Source organism: Saimiri boliviensis, chromosome 7, assembly GCF_048565385.1.
Source record: "Saimiri boliviensis isolate mSaiBol1 chromosome 7, mSaiBol1.pri, whole genome shotgun sequence".
In the NCBI taxonomy this organism is placed as follows: Eukaryota; Metazoa; Chordata; class Mammalia; order Primates; family Cebidae; genus Saimiri; species Saimiri boliviensis.
Window position 1 is genome coordinate 109,312,446 of NC_133455.1, and position 16,591 is coordinate 109,329,036.

At 40.6% G+C, this 16,591-nt stretch overlaps 1 protein-coding gene across 2 annotated transcripts in view; it reads right to left on the reverse strand.

The window, feature by feature from the left end:
* Positions 1-1,911: 1,911 nt before the first annotated feature.
* The window catches only part of SENP1 (SUMO specific peptidase 1), a 64,920-nt gene continuing 50,240 nt past the window's right edge, over positions 1,912-16,591 (reverse strand). For both annotated transcript variants that reach the window (XM_010352252.3, XM_010352251.3), the window contains exons 14-18: positions 7,695-7,898; positions 6,766-6,845; positions 5,735-5,819; positions 5,122-5,217; positions 1,912-4,137 (exon numbers count right to left, since the gene is read on the reverse strand). In XM_010352252.3, the coding sequence (XP_010350554.2) occupies positions 4,075-4,137; positions 5,122-5,217; positions 5,735-5,819; positions 6,766-6,845; positions 7,695-7,898 (528 nt within the window). In that variant the 3' untranslated portion in view covers positions 1,912-4,074. The remainder of the gene's footprint in view (positions 4,138-5,121; positions 5,218-5,734; positions 5,820-6,765; positions 6,846-7,694; positions 7,899-16,591) is intronic.

The window sequence follows — 16,591 nt, forward strand, 5'->3', positions numbered from 1 at the left end:
GTGATCAGGGAAAGCATCAAAGAGATAGGATTTGCACACAATTACTCAGTAGGTGTTTGTAGAAGGAATAAAAGTAAATTCAATGAGGGGTCTCCTGTGGACTGGACTCTGGGCTTCTTGAGTACCACTCTCCCACTCTTTCCTTTCCTAGCACTTGTGTTCTGCAAAGAGTAAGGCAATGTCCAGAAGGAATTGATGACTACTTCTTAGATTAGAAAGAGAAAAGTCTGCAGCTAAGTTGTCTTAACTCTAAAACCAAGCCAGTGTTAAAACCAAGCCAGTGGCCTCAAACATTTAACTTTGAATCTCTGCCTTGATTCTCTTCCCAGCAGCATTATGGCCCTTAATACTATTCCAGAATCTTAGAGTTTGGTGAGAACCCTGGACACCTGGCCCAACCATTCGCGTAATTGGAATTATCCCTACCATCTCCCTGACAGGCCGAAGAGACAGCCCACAATAACAATTTAAGGTCCTCCCCCAGCTCAAAGCCTCCTAGCCACTCCTTTCTCTCTCACAAAGGATATACATTTAAGATCTTTTTAAATGGGTGACCAGTATGACCCTCTGTCCCATGTTTCCCTCTCCACCTCTGAAGCTGGGAATGGCAAGATGTGTTCTTAGAAGGCAGACGTTAGGAGTCAGTAAAACAAGGCCCTGGACTGTAATAAAGGATGCTGGTACGAGCCTTGTCCCTTCACATATTTTTGGAATTCCAAGCTGTGGATGCATTGCTCCTGGACAGGGAAATAGGTAACCTTCTGAGGAGTTCAGCACATGGCTTGTTTGAGTCAATGATAGGGCCCAATAGCCTAACCCTTCTTTTTCTGACTCTCTGGGTATGTAAACTCCCAGGGTGAAAGCATCATATTCCACCTCATGTTGGTCCATCCAAATGGACCAAACAAAAAGACAAACCCCAAATGTCAGTCCTCTCTCTTACTCCGCAAGACATATTTAAGAGCTGGAGGGATGGCACAGGACCAGAAGTTAAAACATTAAAAACATTGGGACTCTTAAATGAACTCTTCCCCTTTTACCCACTAGAGCCTCTTAAAGGCCATGTAAAACCAGGTGGGTAATGCACAGGCTAGGGGAGGGGGTTGGTGACCAGGTTATCTCTGTTTCTACCTCAGGATCACTAAAGCTTGGGGCTAACATTGCTGGGGGCAGTGGGTAGATGCTGGCATGATTATGGTGGCTAAAGCATCGAGAAATTGATTCCACATAGAAGTATGAAGCATCTCATATAAAGGAGTCAATTGACATAAATTCTCCAGGCTGGAAGAGGGGAAAGTACTCTTACATTCAACCCTAAATAGGCCTCCTGGGAACAATGGTGGGACCCAGGTTGACAAATGGGATATAACTAGCCCCTGTGCCTCAGACCGTGTGTTTCTCAAATGGGTATGAAAGGTCTATCTGATATTCTCTGTTCAGGGTCCCAGAGTGATTCTTGGGACTGCGGTTTCTGTTGAGGTCTCTATAGCTAGCATCTAGTGCTTATCATCCTTCAAATATTTGTTTTTTAGGGAAAGCAGGTGAATATAAGCACGGAACACAGATGAAAGGGGAAGGAAAAAAGAAAACAGGCTTATTTAGTTTAAAGCAAATTACCTAAGATTTAGTAACATGCCTTTGGGCCACAAGATGCAGAAATAACTTTTTCCCTTGGTCATCAAAGCCTACCCCTAAACAAAGGGGAAAGTATCCAGATACCACTCCTGCTCTTGTGGCTAGCTCAGTAAAGAATGGTCCACTATAAGTCTGCATATGGTTCCCTTTGAGCCACCTGGGCCACAGCCTGTCTCAGCTTAGCCCACTCATACCAGGTCTGGGGTGGTAGGACAGTCTCAGAGTCACTAACTTCTACTTTGTGCAAAACTGTATTAGTCAGAAAGGGGGCCCAAATTCAGACAGGCTCAACAATTCCTTATATATTTTTCAAAGTGCTTTTGTTGCATGTTTCATTTTCTGCTATACATGGCAATAAATATTTGTTGCTTTGGTCTGTACAAAAAGTCTGTGAGGAAGGTAAGACAGATGTTACCTAATAGACAAAACAATAAATACAGAGAACAATCTTGTTCTGAGTCCCCCAGACAACAGTGAAAGAATCTGAAAAAGGTCTTTTGACTCATAGTCCAAATCTACACCATATTGCCACCTTTCAAGTTGTTGCTTACATACAGTAAATACCAAGAACCAGACAGTATTCCAGGAGTCCTGCAATGAGCCTGCATGCCACAGCTTTCTAAAAGAGCATGTGAAGGTACCCAGCAACTCATATAGAGAAAGCTATTTATTTCCTACAGAAATGCAAAGAAAAAGAAAGAAAGAAAAAGAGAAAGAGAAAGGGAAAGATAGAGAGAGAGAGAAGAGAGAGAGAAGAGAGGAGAGAGAGACAGAGAGAGAGAGAGAGAGATAGAGAGAAAACAAACACACAAAAGGTGGTCTTTCCCCAAAATGCAGGCAGTTGAAGGTAGGACATCTAGTTGCTGGAGTGGAAACAGTAACATTCAGTTAACAATGGACTATTTCAAAAAAAATAGTTTTCTTTTCAAATTGTAACTTGTGGTAAAACATAGAAAATGTACTAAACGAGCTTGTATAAAACAGCAAAATTTTCAAATAAGCCCAGGAAAAAGCACAATGCTGGAAAGAATGGGGTACAAGGGGAGGGAAGAAAAGATTTCATACAAAACTACCTATTACAATACAGAAAAAAGTATAAAATGTTCCTACTTTGGAACTTAAGTACAAAATGACACTGGCATTGGATCTCTTCACTATCTAAGCCTGAGGAGCTCTCAGAGGGTGGGGAGAGATGCTAGAAAGAACAAAAGGAATCGAAGTCTTTAAATCTCAAGTTGATCAGTCCAAACTCCACCCACTTTTTTTAGCTGAAAATATGACCTCCCTCTGTAACCTCTGCCCATATGGCAAAGTTCATCCAGGCCTCAAAATATTCCATTAGGTAGTCCACAAACACCCTACACATAGGGGTTGGGATCTCTGTGTGCTGCAAATTGGAAAATGGAAATAAATCTACAGGCTAAATGGTGAACACATTCAGTCTTTTTTTTTTTTTTTTTTTTTTTTTTTTTAAAAAAAAAGCGTATCCCTGTGAAATTTTATACATATATATATGTGTGTGTGTATATATATATATGTATACATATGAAATTCTCTGTGGTTAGAAACATATTTAAACTAACTAGCCACAGACCAAACGACCTGCATTCATCCAACGCTGGAATTTTATGCTAAAGACTAAAGTCCTTCTCCTTCTTGGTCAGAAGTAGGCAACAGTAAAAGTGGTGCTTTGTTGTGCCACTGAAACCGCTCCCTGGGTGGGTCTTCCCCATATCATGTGTTGGTAGCACATGCAAACCCCTGCTTTTAAGGGAAGGACTGCTTGGAACTTTGGGACCCGTCCAGAGCTTATGTGCTGTGCCTCTGGATAGGATGAAGCTACAGACGATAAAACAGCTATGTATAAAAGCAGATGGATTTTGTGTAGGGACATATAAATAGGAAAGGTCCTGGAGGAGCAGACTTACGCCTGTGCCCCAAAGTCCAGTTTACAGTCACATTCCTGACTATGCATCTGGAAAACTGTGTGTGTGTGTGTGTCCATGTATATGCTGGTGGTTTTTATCCCTATCTTTTGCCCATGTCCTTTCCTACTTCTTTGTAAGGCCTAACAACAAGAGTTTATATGAAACCAAGATTCTTTCCAAGCTTTTCTCAGTCCCATAATTAGGGACTGAGTGAGGCTGGAGCCCTTTGAAAACAAGATGGCAGAACTGAAGAAGTGAAAAGCAGTCTCTCTCTTCAGCTTAGGGATGTCCCTCACCCCTTTCACAGCACCGAAGTTTCTTTGCAAAAATAGTATCTGAGATACAAAAGGAAAGGCAGATGTGCTTGTGAATGCATCTCGCCAGGGCCTGGTCCAGGATCAAGGGTGTTACAAGAACAGAGGGCTGGGAGCAGCTGTTTCCAAGGTCTCTGGCTGTAGACAACAAAGAGCTGGTCCCCCACATGGTCAAGGTCTGCTAACTGAGGCAGTCTTCACAAGAGTTTTCGGTGGAGGATCTCCCAGACCATCCGCTTCCGGAAGTATGGCATGTGTTGCTGTAGGGACACAGAGACACCCTTAATTATCACTGCTTTTGTCTAGACCTAATACTCCTTTCCCCATACTTCTTTCTTTCTCAAAGTTTTCAACAAGCAGTCTCAGTTGTGTTTGTGGTCTTTCAAATTATTCATTCTTGGTTATATACGGTTTTTTTCTCTCCATTGCTTTTTCTACTGCAATTTCTATTGCTATTTTCCATTGCTATAGCCTTGGAAGTTACACTGGCCATTTCCAGGAGTCCCCAGGGTATGACTGAATGTCTCTAAAAATTTTGAGAATGGTGTCTAATAAGTCCTCGACGTTGAACTTTTAAGAGGATATGAGCCTAGGCATAAAAATTAAAAATTCACTTTTGAGGAGAAGAAATTAGGGAACTTCAAGAGTCAGCTCAGGCTGGTCCAGACAAAGGGCTACGGTAGAAAAACCTGATAAAACCATTGAATCGAACAGAAACAGAAGACGTAAGTGGAGAACATAGCAGAATAAACCATCATCTCAAGTCTCAATCCACTTTGGTCACTGAGGGACCATGTGGACAGAAATGACCAATCACTTACTAAGAGAAGACTGACAAACTTCATCAAGTGAGAGGTCAGGGAAGGGGGCAGCATAACAAATTACATTAGGAGATTGAGTTGCGGCCTATTTCCAAACCTGACTACTAAGTAAATGCAAGGAAACTAAAGGAACTTGCTCCGGTCCCAGTTTTCTCTAGAAGTAAGACAGGCAGAGAAGGTTCTGCTCTTGACCAGTAATCTCTTACGACAATAAGTGAGGTGAGGAAACCCAGGATATGGCCTATCACTAACTTTCTTTCATGGTGTGGCTCAGGCAGTAACCATCAGTGTTATGAATTATAGGTGAAGCATGGTAAAGGTAAGGGCAGAGGCCGCTAAAGAGAACAACTGGAGAGACAAACATCTACAGGGCTTCTTGGAGACAAGGTAATCCTAGAGCTCCCTACTGAAGGCTCAGATCACCTGTGTGAAGTTGATTGGTCTGTCTTTGGTAATACAGTCAGCATATTTGCAGGCAAACATCCCACAGTCACTTCCATTCATCTGCTGTGGAATTTCCTGGAAGACCAACAACAACAAAATGATATCTTTCCAAGTTTCTTTCCTTCTTAGATTAAAAATAAGAACCAAAGGATATAACTTGCACAGGTTTCTCTAAGTTATAAACAGATGACCCTGGCCCTCCAGTCAGGACAATAGAGGCTCAAAGAAACAAAATGTAACATTCTAGTCAGGTCTGTGTACTTCATATTAATCACACAGGAGAATATCTCAGTCTTCCAAGGCATCTAAGGGTATAAAAACTACTCCCTCCCCCAGAGGCCAAATAATCAGCAAACATTCCCCATAGGAGTGAAAAGCTTAGTAAAATATTGGGCATTTAGAAAACTTAGTTCTACATAAGAAACACACCACCAGTTTTCCTACAGATCTATCCTCCCCCAGAAACCAACCAACCAAGCTGAGGTCAAGCTAGACACTAAGACAGGTGGTCCCTGGGAATTAAGCAGTAAAATCCTATCCTCCCCAAATACCCTACCTCTTAGGATTTTTATTTCATAAAGACGAAAGGTACCTGGCTTTTCTTGCTGAATAGCTGCCAGCCATTGGTGTCAAACTCTTTCCTTTTCTTGTCAATGCTTTCTTGCTTTAGGTACTGCCTAAAGGTATCAGGAGAGAATGAGATAAGCAGTGGAGAACACTGATGACAGCTGCCACCCTAAGAATGGGGCTGACAATCCCTAGGAACAAATTTGTTTCATCTGCTCTTCTGAGGAAAAGAGTATATAATGCTGGGAAGGGAATCCCGGGACTGCTAAGTTTTCTCCAGAGCTGAGCTTGCCTCCTGTAATGTCCACTCTGTCAACTCAAAAGGAACATGACCTCTGCCTCTAATAGTCAAGCTCCTTCTACCTACCATTCCTTCTGAGGAAAAAAATTTTTTATTCTTTTCCTTGGTTTATATTGTCCTTTAGAGCTCAATCTAATGGATGAAAAATGTGTTTCTGGTACTATTGAGTGTTTATTTACTATTGCTTGGCTTGATTCTCCTATGTAAAAATTAAATCCAAATCAACAATGTACTGAGCGCACACCTTCGATAGAGTACTCTTTTTAAGTGCTAACTGTTCACCATCGTGGAACCTACTTCCTCCTGGCCATCAGAGCGGTATGGTGAGGAATAGGTTTTTTGGAAAATGAAACAGGTGGGGCATAAAGAGACTTGCATTCTGGTTTCCACCTGAGCCACTAACTAATAGGACCTAGGCAAATCAAAGGCACCTCTGTGGGCCTTGGTCTCTTCATCTGAAAAATTAAGAGGCTGGATTAAATGATTTCTAAGTAGCGTCTGTATCTTTATATCTTGTCTATATTTTAGTGCACTAGGACAGTAATTGCTCCCATTAGGAGTAATACTATCTTAATAATACTGGTATTATTATATCATTTTTAAACTATACTAACTTATATATAAAATACGCGTTTTTACTTAATATATTTTATTAATCACTCCATTGAAGGTATCAAACAACTGAATTCAATTACCAGGAAAAACACCACATATACACCGATACCAAACTCTTCTGTCCTCAACTCCCTACTTACAAGAGGATTCTGCAGGCTTCATTGTTTATCCCACCCATAGAGTCATAATAGGTAATATTCTTCTTTCTAAAGTCCACAACCTGAGAATAAGAAAAAAAAATTGTGTGTTTATGAAGTGAAGAAAATTGGTTTCTCAGCTCTTCCTTTCCCTAGCCTTTGGAACCTTTTGCCAAATTTCCTACAAAATCATGACAAGTTTGACTGATACTTTGCATTATATTATGCTTTATCTGCAGAGAAAAAAAAATGAGGGGTTATTTATATAAAACTATGATGGCACTGATCAACGGGTGGCCTCGTTATTGCTGTGAAGCCTTTTTCTAATGTTCATTCTCTCCCTCTGCAAGGTGGGCAACAGTGAAGAAACAACACGCCCTTTCAGGGAATGTAAGCTGAGTGTATCAAGATCATTTCCACGCAGTTTCAGAAAGATGGTGAAAAGATTCTGGGTTTTATTTCTTTATTGAGAATTTCCTTTTGGCTTTATGCTTTCCAAATATAATCGAAAGACTGTGAAATAACTTTTATAGTTTCATTAACATATTAAGATAATGCTCGCAGAGTCATAAAAATATTAAATTGCCAAGTATGCAAGGCAAGTCACGATTAGGCTGACAATAACAGTCACAGAATCTGAGTGGCAGCATCATTAATAAGTCATTTTCCCCCATGCCTTCCTTTAAGGATGCTTAGACAACCTATAACTCTCTTTTAAATATTTCCTGAAAAGGAAATTCCACAGCTTTCTTCAAAATCTGTATTCTAATCTTGATAGGAAGTTCATTGATCTATCTGATTTTATTCAACCTACTACTAAACAATCTTTCTGTCAATAATCAAGGGAACAAGTAGAACTACTACTCACTACCCTCTGTGTGTTCTATAATTATATAGCTTTCACATTTTATCAAAAATGAAAGGGTACTCACAGCTAGACACCAGTGCACTCCCAGGTGAATGGGCACCAAAAGAATGTCCACAGAAAATACATCTACTTTCTTTGTCCAACGTTTCACTGCCTGATAACCAGCCGTTTTTAATTTAGTGAAGAAAAAGGTATTAAATGCATGTACACTTGGCAAGCCTTTCTCTTTACTTCGCTCCATCAGCATATTCATGTAGAAATTGATGATCTATGGGAAGAAAATATACCTATTAGAATATACACTCAAGCCTTTCAAAATAGTTGCAGTTGCTGTATTGAATAGCATATGTAATTGTTTCCTAATCAACTAAATTAAGTCTTCAGTATCCAACAGACTCATTTCTCGAACTCAAATTCTGACTAGAAGGAGGAAGGCTGAAATGCTATAAATGGTGAAAAGAGAAAAAGCTGACATATATATTATAGGGTTGGGGGTACAAAGGGGCAGATGCTGGCACAGCTTGTAGAACACTGAAGGTTAGGTCAAAAGACTGCAGAAAGATAGGGGTGTTCGGTGAGGGCTTACAGAAAAGGAAAGGAAGGAATACGAGCAGTTTAATAAGGCACATTAGCAGTTATCTTAATCTACCGGAACTGTGTGAGCAATTTAAGTAGATACTGAGCTCAGTTAGAGCCTAGTGTTAGTCAAGTTAAGATCAAGAGTTCAAACCTTACAAAAGGGCCACATAGTTTTGCACAAAGATTGAAAACTCTGCTCCATGGTTAAAGACTGCCTTCTCAACTTAATAAGCCATCCTGCAGAGGCAAACTCTTTTGGTCTCAAGTAGAACTAAGTGACAGGAGAAGCCATCAACTGTACTGGAAAAATACCTGTAAACTGATAGTAGCTCAGCAATGTCACCTTTATATAGAGGCACACATGGAAGTATAAAAACCTACCTTATATGAGACCTAAAAGTCAGGTTACAAACATGAGGAGTAAAGTTCTACCTCAGAATCTCTGTGGTTAGCTTTCTCATTTTTGTTAATTCCACTTATGCCTTCAACATCAAGTGTGAATGAAAGAAATTACAATGCCTGAGTGGGGAAATGTGTGATTCCGTTAATGAAACATCTTCTCTAATAGTGACTATGTTGTGTATGGTTCCATTAGGTCCGGGACTCCTTGGTGCTAAAACTTGAAAGTTATTGTGCCGGAAGTTACTGCATACTTACTTTATGTGGCCAGCTGAGGTCAGGCCAGCATCTGTCAACTGCAATGAATGAATGGGCTAACTGATCCACGGCTTGGAAATATGACTAAGAAAACAGGCACATTTTTCAAAATGCTTTTTGGGGAATGGGAAAATGCCCCTGTTCTTTGACAAATATTTACACACAAGGATGCCAGAACAGTGAGCTACTGCCCAACGGTAAGCAACTACATACTGGGTAGGCAGCAGGGAACACTGCCAGGAACACACTGGAGCATGGTCTAGACCAGAGAAAGGGCCTATAGATGAGGATGCCTAGGCAGCTGCAGGGAAACCACACTCGCCATGAGGCAGAGCTCTGAGGTAGGGGAAGGCTAGGACTGAAGAAAGACACTGTTTTCTCTGCAGCTCTGATGACTGGGCAACAGGCCCAGCTGGCCCAAACAACTCGGTTGTGGCTTATTTGCTGCCTAGTGTGACGCCTAATAGATAACTGGAGCTCAGTTGTTATAGATAATGATAATCAAGACACAATTAGAATCAGGTATTCTCAACTATAAGTTTTCAGTTTAGCTCTGCCCCTCAGGATAATGATGCTAAAAGATGCCTCTAGGTTTCTGAAGGCAACCATGAATGCAGTAGGATCTTCCCAGCAGGTACAGATTTCTAATGAGGAAAAATCAGCAAGAAAGAATTCACTGATTCTTCTGGCCTTCTACCCATCTTATAATGTTGGCCATGTTATAGGGTAAACCCTTCACTCCAAGGCATAAGCAGACCACCTGCCAGTCACTGTAAGCCAAACCTTCCACAGGGACAGACAGCTCATATTATATAGTAAGACATAAGGACTAAAGGGGGAAGTGAAAGGAATCAGGTAGAGAGATACGGACAGTGAAGTACATGACAGCCATGGAGATTCATCTCCCCCAGGTGCCTATCAGAGATGTATTACCTCTAGAATCGTAAGCCTGAAGTTTAAAAAAAAAAAAGAATGACAAAACAAGTGTCATGCTATATATCACTATTCTATTTTTCAAGAGGAAAGAGTTCCAGAAACCAAGGAAGCTTAGCTGGACTTACACAGCCTGCATTTTGCTTATTTGTTCACTTTGAGAGGGTTCACTAGAAAGCTAAAGACCAACACAGCTGAACAAGAACAGAGAACCCCAGTGATCAGACACCATGGTATCTGTTCCCTTTGAGAATTCCTCTGCCATTGCTGCACCAAACCACAGTTTCTCCACTGAGAGGAAAATGGCCTCCTCCAAAGTCAACTAGTTAATTAGCTCTAAGCAGTGATCTAGGTTCTCTTTCACTTCTCCTATATCCCAGTAGGAGGCAGTTTGGTAACCAATGCTCCCTATATTAGCTGAGAATGTGAATCTGACATTTGAGGCAGAATTTAGATTCAAGTCTTTCTCCTCAATTTTTTAGTTATTACTCCAGCCAAATGATGAAAATTGCCACAGTTCAGCCAAGACACAATCATACCAAAAAAATAAGCTAAGAGTTAGAGAACAAAAAAGTCCGACATGTCATCTCACAGAGGAGGGCTGAAGATGAAGGAAAAAGAAATGAGAGAAGAGATCACAGTGTTCAAGATGAAAGAGGAGCATTTTGTGCAAGACATTTTGCTTGCATTTTGTGAAGACAACAGTCCCCCACTCCAAGTTGGCAACAGCCCTTTCCTCAAACAAGACTCTCTTAGCTCCAGCAGATCCTAAATTCCCTTTGAAATAAGGAGCTAAAAGTAGATCAGCCCTGTGCTTGCTGTTTGCCTTGCCAATATACCACAATCTGAGGACTACTGTCAATGTCAGTCCACCTGTCACCCTTTCTGGAGCCCACACTTGCCTCTGTTTGCTGGTTCTTGGTGCTTAAGGAGCTGCCCTTCCTGCTGCCTTCACAGCCTTGGCCATAAGCGTCTACTTGTCTATGCAGTCCTGTTTAGGGATGGGTGGGTTGTTTATGGTGTCTTGTTCCTTTGAGATTCTATTTGAAGAGCTGCCAGGCTGAAGCTGAAAAAAGCTTTTCTTTCTTTTTTTTTTTTTTTTAAAGACAGCGTTTCACCATGTTGGCCAGGATGATCTCGATCTTCTGACCTTATGATCTGCCTGCCTCGGCCTCCCAAAGTGCTGAGATTACAGGTATGAGCCACTGCACCAGGCAAAAAAAGCTTTACTTTAAGAGAAAAGCCCGCAATGTTTTCAAACTAAAGATTCAATCCTTTTCCTGTATGTTACCACAATGACATAAATGACCAATGCTATTTGTATCTTCCTTCTTCCCCAGTAAACCAGCTGAACTATTGTTTTCTCATACTTTTAGAAATAAAACACTTCCATTAACAGTGAAGTCTTGATTTTTAGTCATTCTTATGTTTATACTTTGAACCGTTCTAATTAGCTTGAGAAAAAATGTTCTACAAGGCCTAGGCGTAACAATACTTCTGAGCAGAGATCAAGTCAACTTTTGGGGGGTCAAAAGTCATTTTTCCAATTTTACCCCTCTAGATTTTCACCTTGACCTCCCCACTCTGATTTTCAAATTAAATTTACTCTTGTCAACCATAAATTTACTCTGTCAACCAGACTAACTGAACAGTAGCATTTGAATAGTATGGTTCAGGTCATTCACTCATAGGATCGAACCTAGCAGTACTAAAGAAACCAAGAAGGCAGGCTTCCCTCACTGAGAACATGCATACAGAATTTTTCTCACATGCCAACTCAATGAACAAATTATTAGAATTATAGCTAAACTTTTAGAGAAAGATGGGCAAGCAACATGTTTATGAAGTCATTTATGGAGAAAAACTACTGTTCTCCATGTGACCTGGCATAAATCCCTGGTTTATCAGGGTTAGTTCTATTAAGTAACACTTCAAAGAGATAAACAATGATATGGAAGCCAATGAGTCATGTTAGAAAACTTTAGTTCTGATCATTTTATTCCACACGTAAGTGTACAGCACATGGTGGATTCATCATATTCACTTAACTAATTTATTTAATTTTGCCTCGTGTTTTCCCTTCTTATGCAATCAGCTTTTAAACTCTAAGGAAAACCTATTCCTAAGGCTAGGTTTGTCTAGTTGAACTTAATGTTTTGCAAGCTGTTTCCTCTCTTTACTGAGCATCACTCAGATTTAACTACTCCTTGGAAACAATTATCAGACTATGACCACTACCAACCAATTCCCCCCATTCCCATCAAAGAAATATATTTGGACAGTTAGAATGCTAGACAAAGCTGGGTGTGGGCTCTTGCCTGTAATCCTAGCACTTTGGGAGGCTGAGGTAGGAGGATCACTTGAGGCCAGGAATTTGAGACCAGCCTGGGCAACATAGTGAGACTTTGTCTCTAAAAAATAAAAATAAACAAAAATGCCAGACATGGTGGCACATTCCTGTAGTCCCAGCTCCTTGGGAGGCTGAGGCAGGAGGATCACTTTGGCCCAGGAGTTTGAGGCTATTGTGAGCTATGATCATACCACTGTACTCTAGCCTGGGTTACAGAGGGAGACCCTATCTCAGGAAGGAAAAAAAAAGTTCATCAAAATGCATGTGCTCTAGTTCCAGATTCTGATTCTGCAATAAAAATCAGGTGACTTTGGTACTTCCCTATAAAGTTTCACTTCGCATTTTATACTACCGATCAAGTAAGAATATGCTCTCTATAAACCCGGCTATTGTGATGCTGAATAGCTGAAAGACATCTCTTTTTTTTCAGAGACAAAGCTTACCAAGTAGGTAATTAGTTTGCCTGGTTAGCTGTGGCTTCCTGTCCCCCATGTTTTCTATGAGTTTGCTCCTCAAGTGATAAACCTACCCTGGCCTCTCAAAGTGCTGGGATTTTAGGAGTGAGCCCCTGGCCTTAAATAAGACATATTAACATTAATTTCACCTGTTTCAATTTACTTTTTTTTTGAGACAAAGTCTCACTCTATTGCCCAGGCTGAAGTGCAGTGGCAAGATCTCAGTTCACTGCAGCCTCTGCTTCAAGCGATTCTCCTGCCTCAGCCTCCCAAGTAGCTGGGATGACAGGCACTTGCCACCATGCCTAATTTTTGCATTTTTTTGTAGAGACAGGGTTTCACCATGTTGGCCAGGCTGATTTCAAACTCCTGACCTCAGGTGATCCACCTGCCTTGGTCTCCCAAAGTGCTTGGGATTACAGGCAGGAGCCACTGTGCCTGGCTCGTTTTACTTTTTTTAAATGTGACTGTTAGACAATTTAAAATACGTGGTTCACATTATATTTCTATTGGACAATGCTGATTTAGATAATTTACATTTAACATCAATATGGTTGGGTTTAAATCTACCATCTTGTTCTTTTTTCCTATTCTGTTCTTTTTATCTTTTTTCTTCTTTTCCAATTTTTTTGGAATTTTAAAACTCCATTTTATCTCCATTATTGGCTTAGTAAATACATCTTGCTTTTAATTTTTATTTTTTAATGGTTACTCTAGGATTTACTATGCCTTTCTTATTATAGTCTACCTTCATATAACATTATGCCACTTTATGTGAAGTGTAAGGATCGTCCAACAGTGTTATCTGTCCATTTTGTCTCCTTCCTTGTGCTGTAATTATCAAATATTTTACTTCTATGTTACAAATCCCACAGTATGTAGTTTTAGTTCTGCCTTAATCACCTGTCTTTTAGAGAATGAAAAAATGAGAGCAATTCCACTCCTCTTCATTCCTTTGTGTAGACTGACATTTCCATTTGATATTTTTCTTCTGCCTAAAGAACATGTAACATTTCTTTTGGTGTAGGTTTGCTGGTGATTAATTCTATCAGCATTTGTTTGTCTGAAAAAGTACAGCCTGACTTTTTGAAAGATGTATTTGCTGGGTATAGAATTTCTACTGACAAATTTGTTTCTTCTGCAGTACTTTAAAGATGTAGCCACATTGTTTTCTGTCCTACATGGTTTATTTTTTTATTTTTATTTTTTTTAAGACAGAGTTTCGCTCTTGTTACCCAGACTGGAGTGCAATGGTACGATCTCAGCTCACCACAACCTCCGTCTCCTGGGTTCAAGCAATTCTCCTGCCTCAGCCTCCCGAGTAGCTGGGACTACAGGCATGCGCCACCATGCCCAGCTAATTTTTGTATTTTTAGTACAGACGGGGTTTCACCATGTTGACCAGGATGGTCTCGATCTCTTGACCTCATGATCCACCCGTCTCGGCCTCCCAAAGTGCTGGGATTATAGGCGTGAGCCACTGCGCCCGGCCCTTCTGGCCTACATGGTTTTTGACAGTTATTCCTATCTTTGTTCTTCTGTACTTAATGTGCCTTTTTCCCTCTGGTTGTACGCAGTATTTTTATCACCAGTTTTCAGCAACTTGACTACATTTTAGCATGGTGTTTGGTCTACTTAGGGTATGGAGAACATCTCAAACTTGTCAGTTCAAAGTCTTCAAATTTGGAAAATCTTCCACCATTGTTTCTTCAAATACTTCTAACACCACCTATGTCCCTACCTTTCCTTCTGGGACTCCAATTACATGTTTAAGCTATTTGATATTATCCCATAGCTCACTGATGGTCTTGACATCTTTCTTTGGCTTTTTGTGTGCATCTCATTTTGACAAGTTTTTCTATTGCTATATCTTCAAGTTTACAAATTTCTTCTTATGAAGTGTCTAATCTACTATTAATACTACCTTACGTATTTTTATTTCAGATATATTTTTCATCTCTAGAAGTTCAATTTCAGTCTTGTTTAAAAATATCTTCCATTTCTCTTCATGGTGCTCATTTTCTTCCATCTTCTTGAATATGTGGAAGATATTTATGGTAACCTTTTTAATATCCTTGTCTGCTAATTCTATTATTTTGGTTATTTCTGGGTGTTTCTTTTCTCCCTCATCATAAATTGTACTTTCCTTCCTTGTTTATGTCTGATTTTTTTTTTTTTTTTGTAAATGGAGTTTTGTTCTGTTGCCCAGGCTGGAGTGCAGTGGCATTATCTCTGCTCACTGCAACCTCCGCCTCCTAGGTTTAAGCAATTCTCTTGCCTCAACCTCCCAAGTAGCTGGGATTACAGGTATGTGCCACCATGCCCAGCTAATTTTTTGTATTTTTAGTAGAGATGGGGTTTTGCTATGTTGGCCAGGCTGGTCTTGAACTCCTGACCTCATGATCCACCTGCCTCGCTTCCCAAAGTGCTGGGATTACAGGTGTGAGCCACCACACCCATAATGTCCAGCCTCATGTCTGGTCACTTCTAACTGGATGCTGGATATTGCAAATTTTATGTTGGGCCTTGTTGCTGGGACTTGTTGTGCTCTTTTAAATAGTTTGGCTTTTCTCTGGGATATAGGTTATCTGGATCAGTTTCAAGCTTGAGGCTTATTTTTAGGCTTTGTGATGGTGGGTCCAGAGCAGCCTTTATTCTAGGGTCAGTTTGGCCCCATTTCTGAAGCAATACCCCTTTGAAGATTTTATTCAATGTCCTCTGAGTTAGGTTTCTCTACTCTAATTGGCTGGAACATAAAACTATTGACACCTGTGCTGGTTCTAAGACTCTGCCGATTCCTTCTTTCTGATGGTTCTTTCCCCAGCCTCTGGTAGCTTCTTCTCATATAAGCACAAATTGGTACTCAGCCAAAGACTGGAAGGGAACCCCTCTGCACAGGTTCTATCTACCAGTTCCTCCTTTGAAACACACACACCCCAGGAAGCTGGGGACATTATAGCATGAATTCATTTTATTTCCCTTCCCTCAGGGATCACTGCCTGGTACTACCTGTTATCAAATGTCTGAAAATTGTTGTTTCATGTTTTGTCTAATTTTCTAGTTAAGTTGAAAGGGTAACTCGTGTCTCCTTTATCATGACCAGAAGCAAAAGTCAGTTTTATTTACTTGTATACCTAAATTATATCCATGTATTTCCAAATTTATCTGATGCCTTTTAAAATAATCGTTAGTCCCTCAAATGACTATTTGGCCATAAAGAGAAACATAAAGCCTAAAGCCGTACTTGTCTCAGGATAATAAACTTAGAATTTTAAAGTTGGAAGGGATTCCAGAAGTTATCCAATTCAATCTCCAGGAATTAATACATAATTTCTAATATTGACACCCACTTGAAAATATTTCCTTCTGTTTCTTGACTGTTTCAATCTATTTCTACCTTTGTAACTAATTTTTCCTCTTTTTTTTCTTTTGTTTTTAAGAGACAGGGTCTCAGAGTCTTGTTCTGTCACCCACCCTGGAGTGGAGTGCAGTGGCACAATCATAGCTCACTGCAGCCTCGGTGACCTGGGTTCAAGCAATCCTCCCACCTCAGCCTCGCAGTGTTGGGATTACAGGCATGAGCCACTGCTCCTGGTGTAATTTCTCATCTCTCTAACTCTATCCTCCCTTCTCTTAATTAGATGTTTCTATTGATAACTAATCTCCTGATCCAATATAGAAATTCCTGGTGCCGGGCGTGGTGGCTCAAGCCTGTAATCCCAGCACTTTGGGAGGCCGAGGCGGGTGGATCACAAGGTCAAGAGATCGAGACCATCCTGGTCAACATGGTGAAACCCCGTCTCTACTAAAAACACAAAAAATTAGCTGGGCATGGTGGCGCATGCCTGTAATCCCAGCTACTCAGGAGGCTGAGGCAGGAGAATTGCCCGAACTCAGGAGGCGGAGGTTGCGGTGAGCCGAGATCGCGCCATTGCACTCCAGCCTGGGTAACAAGAGCAAAACTCCGTCTCAAAAAAAAAAAAAAAA